The 21319-nt window shown below is 36.6% G+C and overlaps 1 protein-coding gene and 1 long non-coding RNA gene across 2 annotated transcripts in view; one reads left to right on the top strand and one right to left on the bottom strand.

The window, feature by feature from the left end:
* MEOX2 (mesenchyme homeobox 2) overlaps nucleotides 1-13025 on the bottom strand; it is a 70407-nt gene extending 57382 nt beyond the window's left edge. The window contains exon 1 of the mRNA XM_004467937.5: nucleotides 11461-13025. Coding sequence (XP_004467994.1) covers nucleotides 11461-11974 — 514 coding nt within the window. The 5' untranslated portion in view covers nucleotides 11975-13025. The remainder of the gene's footprint in view (nucleotides 1-11460) is intronic.
* LOC105747057 (uncharacterized) lies at nucleotides 11046-16313 on the top strand. Its single transcript, XR_001119216.3, has 3 exons — nucleotides 11046-11113; nucleotides 14020-14073; nucleotides 14599-16313. It is a non-coding gene; the product is annotated as an uncharacterized lncRNA (long non-coding RNA).
* The last annotated feature ends 5006 nt before the right edge of the window (nucleotides 16314-21319 follow it).

Here is a 21319-nt window from a genome sequence, read left to right as displayed (position 1 = left end):
TGATGCTGAAATGTTTTTATATTGTGAAGCCCTGAAAATTTAAGGTTTCAAAATATTTTATGAGGGAGCTTTTTTTTTTTTTTCTTCTTTTAAGGGCACTAAGCTGAAGTGAGGCTGTGGAAGCTCAGCTGCCACAACTTGGCAAAATGGAGAGACATGACTTAACTTCTCTGGCACATTCCCTCATCTAGGAAACACTTTCATTGAACTGAAGGATGACTTGTGTCCCTTCCAGTGTCTTGATAATTTGGATTCTAATGACCCATTTAAACAATATAGATTATAACTCATTAAGAAAATTTTGACAAATCAAACCTACACTAATATCAGAGAGGAAGGGGCTAGGTCTATGCAGTCGGTCCTTATAGTCAAGGCTGTATATTGCTGAACAGTTAATACCTAGTTCTTCTCCCTGTACCTCTCTCCCTCCTCTGCCAAGCTCTTCCATTATGTGTCAGAGAGAAAATCACTATTCCTTTGAATTTTTCTCATTTGAGGGCTCAAACTGCTATGAATCTGAGAGCTCTGAAAGAGTTAACACTTGGCATTTGCCATTTCAATATAGCATTTGATTCTTCTATTTATTTAAAACCAGCACATATAATAACCTAAAATGTTTCATAAGTACATTTCTGGATTCCATACACAGCACAGTGGGTAGAGGGAAGGCTGATAAGCTAAACACAAGAATCTAGCCAACCGCCCAGGACCTGCAACTCGAGAGAGCTGGATTATTCCTTATTGCCTTAACCAAAGCAGTAATTATCAAGATGTTATTGAATACAAATTTTAAAAAACCTGCAAACACAAACAAAGAAGTAAATTATTTCCATTGTCCATAAATAATCAGAAAACTAAAACTAACTGATTATATGCATTTTATGTGGGAAAAAGTAAATTTTTAGTGTTATTTGCGTATTTGCCATTCATGAAGGTTTCCAAATGAAACCACCAAAAATTACAAAGAGCTACAGTACATAAATTATTTCTGCAATAAACTTTATAACCTCGCAGGAAAATGTCATGCCCCAACTGGGTAGTTAACAGCTGAAACTGAGACCTAAAATTTCATTGTTATGTCTGAATTTAAGTTGTGGTCCGTCTTGATTAAATGTCCCTCTGTACACTTCTCTAGGGAACAGACTTTTTTTTAAATAATTTTTTTCTTTATTTTTAAAGAACTTTTAGATTACATACATGTTACATCAAAAATACAGGGAATTCCCATATTCCCCATCTCTCTACCCTCCAATCCTTTCCCATGTTAACATTTTTTATTAGGTTGGTATATTTGTTACAATTGATGAACACATATTGAAGCATCACTATTAACCATGGCCTATAGTTTAAATCATGTTTTACACTTTGCACCACACAATTTTATAGGTTTTGACAACATGTATAATGGCTGGTATCCATCATTGTAACATTGTGCAGAACGATTCCAATATCTCAAAAATGCCCCATGTTACATCTATTGTTCCTGCTTCCTCCCCTCAGAACGTCTGGTAACCACTGTCTTTATATCAGATTTCTGATGATGAAGTGACAGAAGACATCAGAGAACAAAAGATTAAGAAACTTTCCAGGCTTTCTTTTACAAAAAGCTGTTAATTCTAGGAACAGTGCAAATTATTGAAAATCTTCAGGAATCTTTTATGCACGCAACATGTCCTATAATAAAATTTTAGTAAAATACAAATAAGCAGCTAACATAATAAGACATTGTTTTCAGGTGGTGTGTACCCACCATAGAATTGGGCCTACATTAATATATAATAAGAATTATAACTAACACCTGGCCCAATATTGTGCTGTTTTATGTATATTAAATCAGTTCAATTTTTAGGAAACTAAGGTACAGAGAAGTTAAATTACCAGCCAAGGAGACACAGCTAGTGAGAGACAGAGTCATGGTTTAATCACAGACATTATGTTCTCCCAGATCTACTCTCCACATTTTTCTTCTATGCCTAGCCTCCTGGAGATAGACTTCTATGGACCACACACTGAGTCCCCTGCTCTAACTCTAACCTTGTTTGGTCATTGGAGGCAAGAGAAAGAGATTGGAAGACATGAAGACAGGCTACTGGATGCTACTTGATATCAGCTGCAATCCTCCAGTTGAGTCACAACTTTGCCAGAAGGCTCTTATCCTATTGCTCTTGACAGATGCTGTTTAAAGCAACCTCTACTCAGTGGGCCACGACAGGACACACAACGTCCAGCATCCATCCCTCCAGCACCACCTAGGACAACTCCAAATCCTGAAAATGCCCCCACACCATATCTCTTCTCCCCTCTCCAAACCATCAGCAGCCACCGTGGCTACTCTCTCCACATCACTACTACAATTTCTTCCCTTACTAATCACAATAGTTCCCCAGCAGAACGCCAGTAAGTCTACTCTAATCCATACTCTATTCCTCCATCTTGTGGACCTGGGATGGCTCTGTCCAGTCCCCCTCTACATCAAGAGGGGGTTTAGATTCCACATGGATGGTGGATGCAATTCTCCAGCTTGCAGCTGTAGGCACTCTTGGCTCCCTGGTGTGGTGGTTGACCCTCTTCACCTCCCTGTCAGCTGGCCAGGGTAAGTCCAAGAAACCAGAGGGTAAGAGCTACAAGTTTGCTGAGACCCAGGGCCTGGATGTCACATGCACAGTTCAGAGATTCAGGTCTCCTGAGTATACACCAACCCAAATGCCAACCACAGGTCCAGTAAAAGTAACAGAAGAGGCATGTGTAGAAAGGTTATATCTGAGTCCAACTCCATTACACTCAGGAATACAAACTCCAAAGTAGGGCCAACTGACATGGCCCTGAACTCCAGAGCCATCTTCCTTGACCATAGAACCTGTGGGTTGCTGCAGCCCTCAGGAGAACCAGCACCTGGGTTTCCATCTACCTTGGCTGTTTCTGGTACCCTTCTGAGGCATCACCCCTTGATGACCTCCCGTCTCCTTTTTGGAGACTCTTAGCCATATACACTCACTTGTCCTTTCCATTTCCCTCTTTTTATCCAAAGTCAAAAAGCAGTTTTTAACACCTGATATTACATGTAGACTGAGATATTCTGCCGGTCTGAGTTGTCCTCTTTGTTCATGGTCTTCCTGTAGTTATATCATCGGAGTGTGGACTACAATGTGGACCACTGTCCATGTGCTGCAATGGTTCTCCAGAATGTATTCGCCAGGTGCAGTGGATGTGCCACAATGATGGAAGAGTTTGTTGATGTGGGAGGGGTGGCATGGGTGGGGTGGGGGTATATGGGGACCTCATATTTTTTTAATGTAACATTAAAAAAAAAAGAAAAAAGAAAAAAAAGACCTCTACTGCCTCCTTAAGGCCTTGGGGAATTATTGCTTTCCTTCTGTGGACAAACACCAGGTGATTCACCATTTCCTTTCACTTTCCAACATGCTGCCCACCATCAACTAGTCAGTATCAAATTCTCACCCCTTTGAGTGTGCCACCTATTTCCTTGCCTGAGATGATGACTAAGAAATAAGATAAATCTTTTTTGATTTATCGACTAACAGGTATTTAAGCAAGAGAAAAAAACAATTTTACCATTTGTTTTTATTTTTTTTTAATATCTAGGTATTCCACAATACATTTCATTTTGCCCCACTTCCAGGAAGAAAGAATCGTTCTGGAAAGAATGGTATCTTTAATTCCCTGAACTTCGAGGGTGGAGCCTAAAAAGGGAGTAGTCCCAGAAATGTAGGTGGCAGCAGGAGGGTGGATTTAGATGCGTAAACTTGAGCTTTCTTTTCATGTCAGTCCTCTTAACAGTTTACATCTAAAGGCTGTATAGTTTAATGTATCCAGATTCATTCATATATAAAATAAGAAAACAAAATCCAATGTAGAATTGTCCATGGAGATGTTTCCATTGTTCAAGGTGACAAATATATCTTATTTTACTTTTGAAAAATATTACATTAGGAAAAACATCACCTAATTTCAATCTACTAGTAGTAAAGTACTCTTTAGATAGTTCTTAAAGTGTAAAAGCTATTTCCTAAATTATTGGTGTGCTACAATATCCAAGGTAACTTATTTCTGAGTCCCCTCCAAAGTAACTACATTTTTCTGGTATCATTCTATTTCTTTGATCCACAGGTTTTGGTTCTCAAAACAAAATCAATTATTTATGAAGTTTACTTTGTATTCATTGTTCAGTTTATAAGTCTTTGCCCAATTTACTTTTTCTGAATAACAAGAACGCACCTCAGTTTAGTTTGCTCATTTTTCACGGGACTAACTAGAACCATTCAAAAATGTACCGTCAGCTCTAGGCAGTATATAAGGAGCTGCCGCCACAGACAGTGACTTTCACAACAACATTTGCAAATAACAATCACTTTACAAAAATAAGTTTTTATTTGGGTGTCATTGCTGGCAAAGCTTTATGCCCATATTTTCAAAGAATAAAATTCCAGGTCTTTAAATTTCTCCTGGCATCTGCCAACCTAGGTTGAACCGGCCTCTAGGTTTCCGCAGAGCCTGAGAGGAGAGATTACTTCATCTTATTCATTTTCTTGCCCACGATCTTGTGAGATATCTGGGCAGCTTCTTTTTTCTTGAGGCATTGTAAGAATCTCTTCAAGCATGTGGAGAAAAATGAGCTAAGGGAAGAGGAAAACAAAAGAAAACAAAAACTGCAGGGGAGTTGGCAAGTTTGACTTTTATGACTATCATGATTACCAGCCTCGGCCTATTGGACTCTCTACACAGCTGCAATTGCTTCGAGCTTAATATTTTATTTTGTAATTGGAACATTTAGCATCATATTATGGTCTTTAATGTGGATGCTCTAAATCAGATTTACTGCAATGAAGAAATTCAATTTAGGGCTCTATCAATCTATCTATTAATTTATAGATACGTAATTATTAAGACTATATAAATGGATTAGTTTAATGTGCTTGAAATATAGTTGCTATGTCCTGGTTAATTCAGCACCATCCCTGTTCTTTTCCTTTTTTTTTTTTTTTTTGCCATTAACTTTTACATTAAAACAGAGTATAAAATTAAAACTATGGAAAATAAACACCTTACATTCATAATTTCAATCACTCTAGACTGTCTCAAAAAAAACATGCCTACATCTCAGGAAGAAAGCTTAAAGAAAGAAACAACAAGCATTTAAATACATTTGGAGCATTTGAATTGAAGCGACTCTATGAAATTTTTAAGAGCAATGACTTTTGAATGTAAAGCTTTAATCAATACCTTAAACTTTTTACTACTAGGAGTTATTACCTAGGAAATTTACCTTATATTTGCAATGAAAGTAAAAAATTCTAAGACAATGTACACAAATATTTTAGAATCACTGAATTTTTAGTCTATGTTAAATGCAGGAAATAGCATAGCAATAAGATAACTTTAAGTAGAATAAGTAAAACTGATTATTTTTAAAAGATTTTTCCTTTCTTCCATACAAACCCTTCACAAAAATAATAGCCATAATACAGATTTTATCTGGTTATTCTTGTTCATATGCCCATGCAACAGACCAGAAAACATACCATAAAACATTTTCATAACCTTATTAAAACGAATATTTCAGTAAATAATATCCTATTTAGAGAGAATAACTGAGGTATAAATCCAGAAGTATTATTTTGCTGTGGAAAATGTGATGTTTTAAATGAAGACTCCATGAATAATGGCTTGTTTTTCATATATTTAAAATTTCAAACATAGAGGAAAATTAACAATTCACCCATTCAGTCACACATGAATGTATACACCATGTACTTTTCTGTTAATTTAACAATAAATATGTCAGAGTTTTAATTAGAAATAGTTATTAAATATAAAAGCAATACCTGAAATTTATAAAGTGGATCAATAGATATGTTATTGATTCTTTTGTATCATAAAATATCATCTGACACAACTTAAATGGAAAAATAAGCATTCTACATTTTTAGAATATAAGTAAAATAGAACTGTTGGAGAAAACAGATTTAGATAAATTCTGCCTCAACACAGGTAATGGAAACGAAGGTTATCAGAGATCTAAATAACCTTTACCATTATGAATTTGACTATATGAGAGCAATAAAATATTCCACAGTTTACTCTCCTTTTAGATTTTGAACCTGACTGACAGCATCGAGTTCTGCAGCTAATTTAGCTTATTAGTGTTGCTCTTACTCTATTTGTAAACTTCAGTTCAATATAGCTATTCAACAAAATAGTCAGAAGAGCTTAACAAAAACAGGTAAAACACTAGTGCTTCATCACCTGTATAATCTTTACAAGCTACTCATTACTGATAAATAAAGCATATGATGACTAAAACACATAATATATATAAATAAGTTAGAACAATAAAATGGGATTTGTTGATTAAATACACAAAATAGGAAATACATAACACCTACCTGCATTTCTAACTTGTATGATCTTGGTTTGTGTCTCATCTTTTTTTTTTCCCTTGGATTGCAACAGTTGGAATCAGTCACCAATACCACAAACCAGGAAATGCAATTTAATTGGCCCCTCAAGAATTAATCCTTCTCATTTTATGATAAAAGTCAGGGGAAAAAGTGTTACTGCTGATAGTCTCGGTTCATGCACTACCATATTTTTCCTCATGAAAGATTTTATTATTATAAAGACAATTTGGCAAAAATACAGAAAATTTGGGATAGAAAGATGAATTACCCACAAGCATTAATTCAGCAAATATTAATTTAAAAATTCCTATGCATATTTTACTTGCTGATCTTTCCCCTTCCTTAGTATTCATCACTCTTGATGTTTGCAATCTGCCTAGCAATGCTTAGAAAACACATTCTGAAATTTTAGAAATACATAACTGAAATGAGGATAATCTAAAACTAAGATGTATTATTGTATTTTGTTGTTATTTTCTCACTTGAAATGAGAATTCAAAAGGCCTCCCATCAGAGTTTTGTGTTTCAAGCTGCCATTTAATTTAGTAAATGAATAAAACTGCCCAAGCAAGGTAGCATTACCAGGCCAAGTACATGTAATAGATTTATATGTAGGGACTTCTTACATAATTCAGCTATTATTTCAACCATAAGTTGATATTTCTCAAAATGGGGAAAAATGTAATTCTTCCATTAAATATGGAATTTGTTTCCAAATTTCCCAAGTGTAAGGGAAGTGATTAATCCTTTTGCTATTTTGTTTTTGCTTAGAATTAATTTCTTAGGATGTTTAGGTCTTATAATAAAGATTATAAATTAGTATAAATTTCAGAGCTGTGATGAAGGGCCTGTGCTTTCAAACACAGGGAAAGCACATAGTGATTAAAAGATTTTTTATATTTATTAATGGAAATCAACCTATTGGGTGGCAATATAATGATCTTTTATTGATAATTAATATAGGTAAAACTTTTAAATACTTATTTCTGGGATTTTAGCTGAAATGATAATTTGAGTGGTACTCTGCCTTCCACTAAATGCTTCTTTTATTTTTCTAAATTAACTATAATAAAGCGATGTATGCAGACCTGGAAACTTCCTATTTTCTTCTTTATACTCATTGTCAACCTTCTACAATAAGGCACCTTAACTCAAAAGAAGTTTCTAGTCATAAATTTTGGGTATAATCATTTGAAAACACCCATATGGGTCACTGGTCCTTAAAATATATTTTTGGCAGGTCGCTACATAAAAACATTCATACCTGAAATTATCTACCACTCCAAACTTTGAGATATCTATCACTCCAAAGCTTTGAGATACTTAATTTGTTCAATATTCTCCCATAATCTCCAAATCTGTGGACATTATTTTTTAATTCTAAAGCAAACACTGGAAAGCCATACCCAATAATGCAGAAATGAATAATAAAATCACCTTTTCTTTCAGAAAATGTGATGATTAAGATATCTAAGAAAAATTACATTATAATACCTGAATTATTCTCAGTTTAACTTCCAGCTTATTAAATGTGTTAGTTGCCTGTCTTTCTGCACAACCAGGTTTATAGACAGACATAATTTGACAATGTTTTATGATCTAGTAGCTGTGGTAAAATACTTGAAATATTATAAGACTGTAATATGTTTCAAAACCTGGTAAAATGCACTTCCCCAAATCACTCCTTACCTTTCTATCATATATTTTTTTATTTTTAATAAAATATAGACTAATATTCATTAAATTAACTTTGAATATAAAATATTTGCATATTTGTACTGCATTTTGCCTACATAAAAGCTAAAGTTAGGTTGATTAAACAATTTTGATTCCTTTAACCTTAAGTGGGAAGTTTATACTTAACTCCTACATAGTTCAGTGAACTATCAAATGTAAGTGAAGCGAAGCAATTCTCGATATTTATAGACATTTTTCAGAATCACCTACTTTGTATTGATTATTTTAAGTACAGCTGTAAATTACAGCTGTAAAGTTTTTGATTTTTAAGAGCTTCTTTGAAGACGTGGCAGATGTTGGCTTTGCTAATGATGCTGGAAAGCATAGCGGGTTCAATGTTGCAAAAATGTTTCGCATACATAAAATAAATGAGAGTGTATTTTTCTATTAAATTAAATTATTTTCCATTGTCAATAAACTATGATGGAAGCCTACTGTCAATAACTATTTGTTCCTAGACTTCTTAAGCTCCTTGAGTTTGTATGTGTTTTCATGTGCGTTTGGAAAAAGGAGATGCATGGAAATGCACAGTGGAAAATGTTACATATTGCAGTTTTTGTATCATCACTATGGATAAAAAGGTAAGATTTCTAAAGATTTGTATTGTTTTTAAAGAATTCATGGTGTTTAAAATTTTATTGGAATTCAACATTGTTACATGTTTATAAACATACAGTCTGGATGCAGGATACAGAATTTTGGTTCCAACATTGCTGTGCATTTTTGTATTGCATTTATTTCAAATATAAATATGGGGTAAGCATAAATGGTCTAGCAAAGTAGAAATGGTCTCTACTAATCACAATGTGACTTTTACCTAGTATAATTTCACATTTCAGGTGTTCAAAAATCAGTTTACCATAAATTTTAAGAAATGTTCATATATTAAAACTGCACTATAAGTAATGATATATTTGTGTGTTAATAATATACCAGAATTACAATCATTTTCTATATTGCATGTAATTCCTGCTCCATCAAAATGTCTTTTTATTATTATGAAACAAAATATCATTGAACACAAATCATGCATGATCAAAAGCAATATCATCACAGGAGAAGGCTATCTTGACTTTAAATGGTATCAAGATCTAAAAATTTTAGCTCAGGGAAATTCACAAGTTAAATTTCACACTCAATGAGTACTCCTATATTCAACCAGAAACTGTTGCTGTATTTTCTTTTAGTTCATCAAAATTTCTTTCAAAATATCCCATTAAAAAAAAAAAGCTCACTCTAAGTCTCCATTGAGCTACCTTTGGTGATGACAAGTTGTATTTCCCATTCAAGTTATAGTTTATTAGTACTTTATGCAAGTTATACAAACTTGTTTGTTTGGCTCTCCAGTACTATAGTTATTAGCTTCAACATATAAGGTAGATTTTATTTTGTTAAATGGTTATTTCTTGCCAAAGGAGAACAGAACTATGAATTAACAAATTTTCTTAAGTATGTTTTCATTTAAATAATTTAATGGAACCCTTTCTTAGATCTCACTTTAATTCCCTCAACTAAAATAACATGTGCCTGTGGTAAAATTCAGCTTGCCCTAAAAATCTTAGGTTCAGTATGACATGCTTATAGAACAATCCATGGTATAGATTTCTCATTGCAGAAAGTAAAATGAACAGTAAAATCTTTTGGTAATTTCAAAAGTAGGCTGACCAACCTGAAGTGGGATCAGTTACACTGATACCAAATGGCCCATCTATAAAATGGGCACCGCATTATAAAATTAGACTTTTTTCCCCTCTCTGATGAGGATGGAAACCTTCTTGTCATAATTAGCCTTTTAACACAGGCTTAAGAATTTCACTTAAGGTTAATAAACCCACTGAAAATGAGTGACACTGCCGGTAACTTTCTTAGATAAAAACTAAATCTTGATGGAACCTTAAAAGTTCACCCCTGACCTTGGAAAGTAAAAGTCAGATTCTGCGATTGTGACATAAGAATACATCTCATACTAAGGAAGAACGATCGACACCACTGCTGGGAAAGCGTACGGAGTAGGCGGCTCAATCATTGCCATTTATGTCCCGTCTTACCTCAAGTTTTACAAAGAATTAAAATTTTCCAATACATCAAACCATATACCTAGGATTACCTTCTGAAACTATTAAACCAATCCCGCAAAGGGAGAAAAATATGCAAATATTACGTTAAACAAATGACAACTTCTAAAAAGATGGAACATAGGTAGCACGGTAGCTGCATGGAAAAAAAAACAACAACACCTCAGAACCTCCTTCCTTGTAATAACTATTAACAATCTCGAAGGGATTCAGATAGGTAAGACCTTTTAGGAACTGCTTGGGAAACTTCGAGTTCCCTGGATTACTACAATTCACTTGTCAGTCCGTGCCTTCCAGCCTCAGAGTTCAAGAAGGCTTCTCTTTGCCTGGCTAGTCAAGTTATCCCCACGTTGCTCCGCAGCTCTTTGAGCTCACCCGCCCTTAGGAGCCCCACGCACCAAAGGAACCCGCACTCCTGGAGTTGCTCTTGGCCTCCCAGTGCTTACGCCGGATAATATGCAACTGGCAGAGAATTTTTTCACTTTTTAATCTCAACAACTCTCTTTGCAATAGCATCACATTAATATCAACTACTGAGTATCGTTTTTTCTTCCAGAGTCTAAACATCTATTTATTTACAAACCTGCACATTGCTTAGTATCTTCTGAATTCCTAGATACTGTTTTCCTTCTCAAGGAAGGGGAAATTTTTACCACTTGGAATAGGGTGCTATTTAAAGAACTCTGAAAAGAAAAAAAAAAAACTGGAACTTTTTTTTCTCATGCGCTCTGCCAAGTTCCATTGCAAGTTCCAAATATTGTGTAATAATTCTGAAATCTAGTTAACGTTGGGAAAAATCGAGCCACTCTGAGCAGGGAAATTGCAAGGGAGAAGTCAAGGAGTGGCACCTCATGCAGGCTCCAGCAGACGCTGCATCCCAGGGTGAGCGCCTGTCCCCATCCCTCCAAAGAAAGGACACGCTTTCCAATCGATTTCACATACTGTCACTTGTCCTTTTTTATAGACCCTCTGGTAAACTAGTTTGGGACCTGGGAGAGCTTAGGGCTGCTGACGGCCGGCATATGTTTTAGCCACGGAGAAATGTGTGCCCTTCTGCCTCCTCGTCTCCCTTCCCCCCGCCCGCTCGCATAACAGGACCAAAGCAGGCAGCTGAACTAGTCGGCGGGGAACCCGAAGGCCAGACATGGTCCATCTTTCCTGCCGCCTGGCCGTACTGAGAGAATCTTCCCTGGCATCACCCCGCCGCGCTTGCCACTCCGCGCGCTTACCTGAGCTGTCGCTTTTCCTCTTGCCGCCACTTCTCTTCTCCGCCTCCGAGGGCGACAGCGCCTGGCGGCCGTAGTCCCCCGGTGCGCACGCTGCCCCAGTGGGGGTGCTGGAACCCAAACTGGAAGAGTTGGAACACAGAACCGGTGGGCTGTTCCCCAGTTCCGGGGGTCCTCCGGAGTCGGGCTGGAGGCAAAGACTGTGCCGAGCCGCGCTCGGGGGGGAGGACATCTGCGGGAGGTGCCAGTTGGTTTGCAGAGCCTGGTGCTGCTGCTGCTGGTGGTGATGGTGGTGGTGGTGGTGGTGGTGGTGGTGCCCCCTGTGATGCTGACTGGCAAACATGCCCTCCTCGTTGGGGTATCCCGCGATTATGCAAGATGAGGAAGAAGTGGAGAGCTCAGGGTAGGACATATGGTCAGATCTTCCGTGGAGGGCGAGAGAGGACTGGGAGAACGGGTGCAAGCCTTGCGCGGCGGCGTGAGGGCTGCGCAGGCAGCCAAAGAGCGGGTGTTCCATAGCATGCAAATCTCGGGTTCCAGGCAGAAGACTTCACGAAGGTTCCAATCGCCACTACCCTCTCTCCGTTTTCACTAGAGACAGTGTGACTTTCCCCCCCTCCCTAAGCAATAGCAGCACACGTTTCTGCAGAGTTCGGATAATTCCTGTCCTGAGCCCTAGCGGCCGGGCTTCTTTACATAGAAACACTCGGACCTGCAGGAGCCTCCCTCCGAGCTACTCAGATCCTAGAGTAGGAGAGGTTGAAGCCAAAAGAAGGTGGTCCCAGAGAACCGGTTTCAGGGGGAAACGGCTCCGAGAGGTTATAAATAGAGTGTAATGTGAGCTGGGGGCTGGCTTAGGAACCCAGCGCTGACCACATGCGAACTCCCTCCAAAACTCCCGCTCAGTCTGCGCGGCGCGCTCCGAGTTCCACTTCCTATCTCCGGCGGGACAAACGCCGCGCGTCCACACCCACGCGACCCTGCCAGCCGCCAGGGTGGCTGTAGGCGCGCCTCGCGCCTGGCCTGAGCCCCTGCGCCTCGCTCCGCGCTGGGTTCGCAAAGGTGCGCGCCGCGGCGCAAGCCCACCCCGGAGCCAGCGTCCAACTTCCCACCCTTCTCAGGAAACTTAGTGTCACGTAGGAACCGTCACCTGCAGGAAAAGCTACGGGAGCGCACTCTGAGGAACAGGAAGCGGGAACAGGGTTGAGAGAAAGATCAGAGATAGTTGGCGCGCTCACGGCAACTGCAAGTTCGCAAAACCGCTCCTCGCCCGGGGTCCTGTGCGCAGCTGCGCGCCCGTCCTTTCGCGGCTGGTTTCTTCTGGCGGGTTGGCAAAGGGCTGCGATGCCAAATCCGAAGTTGCAGGAATGTGTGCGGCGGACAGGAAAGGCTGTTTTAGGCGCCGAAACAAGAGGTCCTAGTAGAATGGGTGGGAGGAAAGCGTGCAAGTGACAGTTGCAGACGTACAGGCCCTGGCATCCTCACCTGCGATGCCAGGTGGGAACTCTCTTTCCCCGCTCTCTGCAAACACCCACACCTCCACCTTTTCCTGACCCGGCTCAATTTCCTAGCCACTGGTCCACCAAGAAGAGTTTTTCCAGGGTCAGGAATATTGCGAAGCGATCGCGTCTCGGTCACTTGAGATGTGTTGATAACCCCGTGCATTTCCAATCTTTCCCCTCGGGCGCCCGAGTGTCCTCATTTCCCTCTTGCAACCCACTCAAAAGTAAAATCAGTTAATCTCACCCTTCCCCCATTAACGGATCCATTTACTGAGAAATATTACACTCCAATAGCCCCTATCTCCTTCACTAAACTTGGGAGCCCAGGTCTTACTGGTTATAATTTTGCATCCCAGAAAATAAGCTAGAAAACTTGTCACCAGTGAGTACTGGTGAGCGAAGGTTGGGCTCGATTTTCTTTCCAAGAAGGGGCAAGCGTTGCCTTTGGTATGGCCACTCGGTTGGGGGACGTCCCTGGCTGCTGGGGGCACAGTCTTTTACACAGGACAAATGAATGTCTCGTAATGAGCTGTGTAAACTGCAAGGTCCCACCTGGTATATGTCGCACCAGGACAATATCTGCGGTCACCTCTCTTGCCTGGGGCCTCGAATGTGCCACCAGCGAAGGCGCCCCGTTATTTTCAGTGTCTCAGGTGTCCAGAGGACGGTGACCAGGTCTTTCAAGTTGTTAATGGAATTAATGGAGACAGCAAACTGCTCCGGTCATCTGGTTTGAATTATGAAAAAGTATTGATTAGCCTTGAGCGTCGTCTCCAAGGCAGAACCATTCCTTCTCTCAGTCCCTCCTCAGCCTCAGCCTGATTCCCTCTCCCTTTTTCTTTTAAGTCCTATTGCATACAGTATAGAGGCTTCGTAATAAACTTTAACATCCGTGTGAAAGATCGAATTATTTTCCATTGCTTAGGAAAGCGGGATAGGGGTGATCAGGAATTTTGAGATTTGTAAACGCTGCTTGCTTTAACGGAAATTGAGCCCTATTTTGAGGGAAATTAGTTTTGCAGACTTCGTTAAAAAAAAAACTAAAACTTTTGTTCACCAGCTGCTCAGCTTTTCAGTCTCGTTCTGAGCTGGAACCTGCTGCATGCATTTGACGGTAAGAATCTCTTTGCCTATATTTTGGGAATCCAATATTGTTTTAGACTACGAAAGGAGATGTTCTTCAGGTTGCACATTTCGAAAGGGTTTCAGCATTCGGAAGACAGCGGCCAGGGATTAGATTTTTAGATTATTTCTTCCTGCCACTCCTTACGCCCTTGGCTCTTCAAGAATAAAAAGGGAGGGGGGTTATTCTTCCAATATTGACGGAATATTTTTTGCATTTTCTTTGTGTTTATTGTTTCAATATGTGCTCTGATATTAAAAGTTGAAGTACAAAGAGCAACACTAAACTTCCCAACTCAAATAGCTTCTCTATGGATTCTGGGTGAAAGCACTAAAGGTTTTATCCAAAGAGAAATTTAGGCAACCAACTCAATAAATATTAACCAGAAATATTTACATAATACGACTGTCTACTAAAAGCATTGTGGAAAATGTCAGACAAGACTGATTAAAGATACACTTGAACTGCAGACATCAATAACATTATCCATAATGATCCTTTTGGTTTTCATTACAGTGGCTTAGAAGAAGCAAAGCAATTGAGAAATGAATGGATTTGAGTTTAACCAGTGTGTTGCAGATAACTAGCAACTAGCAACTAGACGTACTTTTCATCTTCAGGAGCTGTCATGTCTCCTTGAACCTGCTGGTGATTGTGCTGGCTTTTTTCTCACTCAATGTGTCAGATGTTAACAGCATGTCCAGAAGTGTCTCTACAACCTACCTCAGTCTCTGGAACTGTGCAGCCAGGATTCTGGAGAGGAAAACTGGGAAAAGGTTAGAAAGAGGGAATCATTTTTAAAGGCATGCAACTAAAACAAAGCTTATAAGGAAGGTCTTTTTATTGAAGACACAAAGCATTTAATATCAGTAAAAATTACAAAGTTCAGATTTCCAACAAAAAGCATAGTATAAGGAAAATGCAATTTGGAAGGAAAATGTATGATTCAAAAAAGTAGGTCTTTAGAAAATACTGAAGCATTTTTTAATTTCGTAAGACTTTTCCTTTTCTCTGAATTTCCAAATATGTATGTGATGGCATAAAGTTATTTTTTAAATCATCATTTCTTAGAATACTTGGAACAAGGTAGAATAATAATTTTTACTTTCTGGGCTATAGATTATTTGAAAACATTTATAATAATATCAGGGAATATTTCCTTGGCATTTCCTACAATAGCCAACTATTCATATTTATAAACCCCAATGTTGAAAGATGCTTTTTTACGTCTAATGTCTAATAGGGTAAAGATGGTGAAAATTACAAAATTTATTATGAGTTCTATAGCATTCATTTAAAAATTATATATGGGATAGTAATTATCCTATATTTACAATATTTTTGCAATTTCCTGGAAAACTGTTAAGAAAATGCTAATATTTCATCCATGGTTTTAATATTGAGTGGCATTTTATAAAGATAGTATGTATATGGAAAATGTAAGCTGCTCAGTGCTCGCAGGAAATTTAATCAAAATGATTTTAAGAAAGTTCTTTCAAGTTGGTGTGTGGATCTCTGTTATTCCCTCTGCATAAATGAAATGGTACTAAATAGTAAAGGCAGAGATATTTTTAAATTCAAACTATTTTTAAGGGGGATTAGAATGCATACCAATATAATCTGAAATATATATTTATATTTTATTTAAAATTCATGATATTCTTTAAAGAGTTTTTATTTTTCTGTATTTTTGTGATATATGACAGGAATTAAAATATTAAACTCCAAGATGTGTTCATCAATTGTGGGAAATGTACCTCACTAATGAAGGATGTTGCTGATGTGGGAAAATGTGGGAAGGTTAGGAAGCGGGGCATATGGGAATCCCCTGTATTTTTGTGTAATATTTATGTACTCTAAGTTTCTTTAAAAAATAAAAATAAAAAAGTAAATATATATATTTTTTAAATTAAATATCTCCATCAACAGGTATTATAAAACTATACTTTGCATATTACCTGATGGGCAAATATTTGCTTTTGTAACATACAGTCATAATATATGAATTTAAGGGTAGCTAATTTAATTGAAACTGGAATTGGTCTCTGAAAGTTTATTGAGGATAGAAATATTATTTCTGCAGTATTTCCCCCAATAAATAACATATTTGGCCTTTAGGGTCCTTCTGAAGTAAAGAATTTTGAAAATATATTCAAATATGTCAAATATTCAATGAGAATTTATGTGTTTTATGACATAGTCTATTTTACAGAACTAAGGAATTGCCTTTTCCAAGAAGTTATGCATTATAAAATTTCAAATAATTTTGTTTATGGTTAACACATGTTGTTTTGTGATTCTATATGCTTTTACTCATCAATTTAGATTACTTATTATTTTTACATAGCACTAGTTGATGCTTTCACAATAAAATTTGTTGTTTCTACAAATATAAGAAATGAATATTTAAACATTATTTTGAAAGGTATAAGATAATATCTAATACACTTAGTCTTTCTAGTTTCTATCTCTTCCTGCATTTAGATTTCTGATTCTTTCAAAAGTTGGTGCTTTTCGTCAATTCAATTCATATGCATTAAGTACCTTGGAATAAATGATATTGTGCTAAATATTAAGTATAACCCTTTAGTTTAAAAGTGATAAAACACAACTTTAAAAAATTAGAACTACTTAAAAGAACCATGAGAAAACCATCTTTAAATACAGACTATGAATGGCAAAATTACATTTAAAATGCTTAATAAAAAATTCAAAAGGTGTTCATTCTTCCATAATTACAGTTGCTTTCCACTTACATTTTATGACTTTATTTTTCTGCAGGGAGAGTTAAAATGAGAAGGCATTTACTATCTCTCAATTTTTAAAAAATTTCTAATTAGAATTCTTTTTGTTACCCCCATTTTAAATCCAGAGTTATTCAACACATTTGTCCTGTAATGATGTACATGAGGAATCACTAACATTCAATTACTACATTTCATTTACCTTGTATGGTATTTTATTGATAAATTTATACATTTAAAATTTTTGTCGTGAAATATTGCCTTTTTTCATATTTAACTATAAGGTGTACAGGCACACTATAATGCAAGATAGTTCTATAATAATATGCTATATAGCATGTTATTTATTCCTACCATCAAACTCCTAATCATTAAATTTCTATCGGCAATATAAGAAAAATAATCCACTTATTTCTCCCATGTCATAAAAAGCAGTGGTATACTTTTAAATGGATTGAATTTAGAACAAGTTCATAAATCTCAGAGAACAAAAACTCAATCAAAACAAAAGATGGGAATTATAGGTAAAGCTTTAGTCTTCTGTTTTATGTTTTCCAACTTGAAGAATTTAACATGAGTAGTATAATTTTGACAATATGATAGGCTATTCTTTTGGATTTTTTGTACTTCATCAATTTGTAGTATATTTTATTCTTAAAGTACCTTTTGCCTTATGGTTTTGGGTTTATGATTTGAATCATTAAAAACCTTTGTGTTAGTACAGCTCCCCCAAAATATTTAGTTACACACACTAAGTTCATGATTCAGTCTCAGCAAAAAAAAGAAACTCCAGCTGCCTTTGATATCAATATTTTTGTTTACGGGAACAAAGGAATAATGCTGTAATTTGTGTACCAAACCAAATGGAAAGTTAAGGCCAAATATATGATCTCTTATAACAAAATATTTTGAATTTAATGTTAATACCTGATTCAGTACAGATTTTTTTAAAGGATTTTGAGAAGTGATACGAAGCAATGACTATATGGAAATTGATCAAAATAATGAAAATGATTCGGTGACAACTGTCTGCTTATGTCTCAACAGAACTTAGAAATTAAAAAGGCAATATGAGATCAGAATAGGCCAAAGGGAAAACAGTAGGTAGTGTTTAGCAAGGGAATGGTGAAGAAGTGAAGGTATGGAAAAATAATTCTACGTTTGATAATGCAAATATGTGATTCATTAGCCACACAACAACTTATGACAGTGGTAAAAAGATTCATGTATATGTTTTAGTTAAATTGGATTTTAAAAAATAAGTAATCAGAAACGTTAAATTTAAACAAATGGTATGTACAGTTTTGATAAAAATAACAATAATTAAATACTATTCTTCCGAGAAATAGTTTCAAATAACCACACATGCATACTGTGAAATTTGGATAAAAATGTGGTCAAAGTCTGGACATGTACAATCTACTGAATGTTTGAAGTTGTGAAGAATCATTGTCTTTTCATCTTACAAATTTGTAATCTGAAACGCATTATAGAAAAATTTTTTCTACATTTTAATTATTTTTAGAGGATGATTTCTGTTTAGTTAGGGTAATAGTATATGGGAAGGGAGTAAGCAGGTTTTAAACAGCTATCAAACATGGGAGGGAAAAAAAACCACAGTTTGGGCCAACCACAACCTAGAATACTTGAGCACTTCAAGTTCAAGTAAAGGAATTCTCATAGACCCAAATACTAACCAGAACTCAGGAGGAGTAGCAGTTCTGAGCCCAAGAGCCCAGGTGGAGTCTATTCCTCGTAAAAACAGTTAAGTTTTTGCCAGCAAGATAACCTATAACTTAAAGTGTTCTCTATTAAGTACTTAGTGTAGCCAGAGTAGATCCTTTCCCCCCAGGTGGCACATTCATTTTACATGGCACTTGCCCCAAGACCTCAGAGTGGCAAGGACCCACCTTGTTCCAATCCCATGTTTCTAACAATGACTGATTTTTGTGGGTATAAATGACTAATGGGCAGGGAAACAGTGCAGTGACTGAAAACTTACTACTGATGTTGAAAATGGACTCCATGAGAAATGGGAAATCTGACAGTTCTTTAATCTAGAGCATCTGAAGTGATCTTAAGCAACATTTCTGAAAATAACTTATGATTAAGTGTGCCAGCTACCGTGAGGTTAAGGTTTCTGTGAAGACATAAATTAAATAAATTTGGCCTGTCATCAAAAACAATAACGCCCCCACTTATTGCAAACAATTTTAATTTCTCTGATGTGGTAAATATAGAGCAATAAAAAATCACAATGATGACTTTCCAAGGTGATGGTTTCTCTTTTATTTCATAACAGTTATCATCTTTAGGCCAATAGCAGTTCTCAATGAGAGACCTGAATTCTTCCAAGTTTGTTTGTTTGCTGCTTTTTGTTAACTCTTGTTTTCTACATCATGCAGTTAAATGATGTGGTGTGATCAGAATGAAAAGCTGAGTCCCTTTGGACTTTTTAGGATAAGATCTTCCAGAGTATGTGCCATACCACCATTTGATGGACCCAGCCAAGGCAGATGGCTCAGGCCCAGGGGACCACATCCTGGAATCACTTTTTCAGGTCCAAAGACAAGTACATAACTATAAAACTCTGCATGAGTCATAACAGGTGAAATAGTATCTTCAGAAAAGATACAAAGAAATGCATAGAAGCTTGTAAATGCTGTATACACTGTAAATGTGAGGTTGTTGAATTAGCTATCAGTGTTTCTATTTCTATAATAAAATTAAAGACTTGCCAATTCATGTGTAGTTCTGTTCTGTATATATCATTCTTCTTAAATAATTAGTGGCTATTAATTTGCCAGCATCTGGTGATTGTGACCAAATATAACATAGTCATGGCTAGCCCCCAAAAATGGGATGGTTTCCTTGCATTTTACTAGCAAGTCCAGTGATCAAAATTTACTAAACTTCGACCCCAGGTTTCCAGGTTTCACGTCAGTCTCTTTCTAGGTAGAATCATTGTCAACTCAGTTGCTCAACTCAGAAGTAGGAACCCACCCTTGAAAAACTCTCCTTTCTCACACCCTCCCCATGCAATTAATCAACAAGTAGTGTTTTACCAATTACACCATTTTAATATTCATTGACCCCATCCTTCCCTCCATCACTGGAGCCAGTCATTTATTTGGGAGACTCTCCTCATTACTTGGGTTACAGAGGAAAACCCATGGTTATATACTTGCATAGAACACTGCTCCATCTCCAGAATAATCTTTGTTAGGCAAAATTTGATCATATAATTTACTAATTTTAATCATTTAGCAGTTCCCCACAACCATTGGATGACTTTCAAATCTACTTAAACAAATTCATCTCTTGTTATCTTCCTTCAAACTCAACATTTTATTGAATGACTTGTTTACAGTTCCTCTAACTGGAAACATTCTATTTTACTACCATAATGCTGTGTGTGCTGTTTCAGTAGCCTTCTCAACCATCTTCAATGGGCTATACCCCACGAACACTTTAAATGTGTGTACAACTACTACCCACACTCCCAAATCACTATCACTTAATATGAGTTAGGTTCTTTCCTACATAGGTCCCAGTATCATATATATAAATATGTATAATATATAATACTTATCATAGTGCTCACAGTTATAGCATTGCATTGTCATTATCTATTGCCTTGCATGGTTTATACATCTTGATAATAAGAACTTGTTACATATAAAAAGCACACAATATAGCTGTTAATTAGTGAATATTCTTAAATAAATTCGTTTATTCAGTGGGTGAGGAGATGAGCTATAAACAATTTTTTAAAATATTATAAAAACTGTACTTAATTTCAGGAAGATATGGTGGTTTCCTTGCTTTTGGGAGGAAGTGGGATGGGTCTGACCTGTAGTAGAACTACTGCAGTTGATATGTGATTGACATTGTGGCCAAATACGATACTGAAAATGTCAGTGTGGAATAGGATAAAGACTACTGGAAAGAGTTAAGAGGGAGAACTGGTTTCAATCCCAGCTCTTTCTCTTTCTAATTCTTTGAGTATATTCATTTGTTAACTCAAAGGAACAAATTAGACGATACTATGAATATGACTAACAGAGCTAATAACTGATCTCCCAATAGATAAGCTCAATAAGTGTTGAAAAACTTTCTTACATTTTGAGATACATTGTAAAATACAGCCGTGTATGGGTATTGAGCACATGAAATGAAACTAGTCCAAATTCAGAAGCACTTTAAGTATAAATTTCACACCTAATTTCAGATTGAAATTCATGTTTTATCTTGATTAAAATTTAAAATGGGCAATTTGGGGATGTATTGCGTTAAATGAAATATATTATTAAATTTAATTTCACTGACTCCTTTTTACTTTTTAAATATGGCTACTAGAAATTTAAAATTACAAGTTTGGCTCACACTGTATTTCTCTAGGATGGTACTGATCAAGAGGATGTCATTTAACATTTTCTCTCTTTTATTTCCCCCCTCACAAATGGGTATCAAATTACATATATATCTGTCAA

The sequence above is a fragment of the Dasypus novemcinctus genome, chromosome 5, assembly GCF_030445035.2.
Source record: "Dasypus novemcinctus isolate mDasNov1 chromosome 5, mDasNov1.1.hap2, whole genome shotgun sequence".
Lineage (NCBI taxonomy): Eukaryota > Metazoa > Chordata > Mammalia > Cingulata > Dasypodidae > Dasypus > Dasypus novemcinctus.
This window is presented reverse-complemented; position numbering and strand designations above follow the sequence as displayed.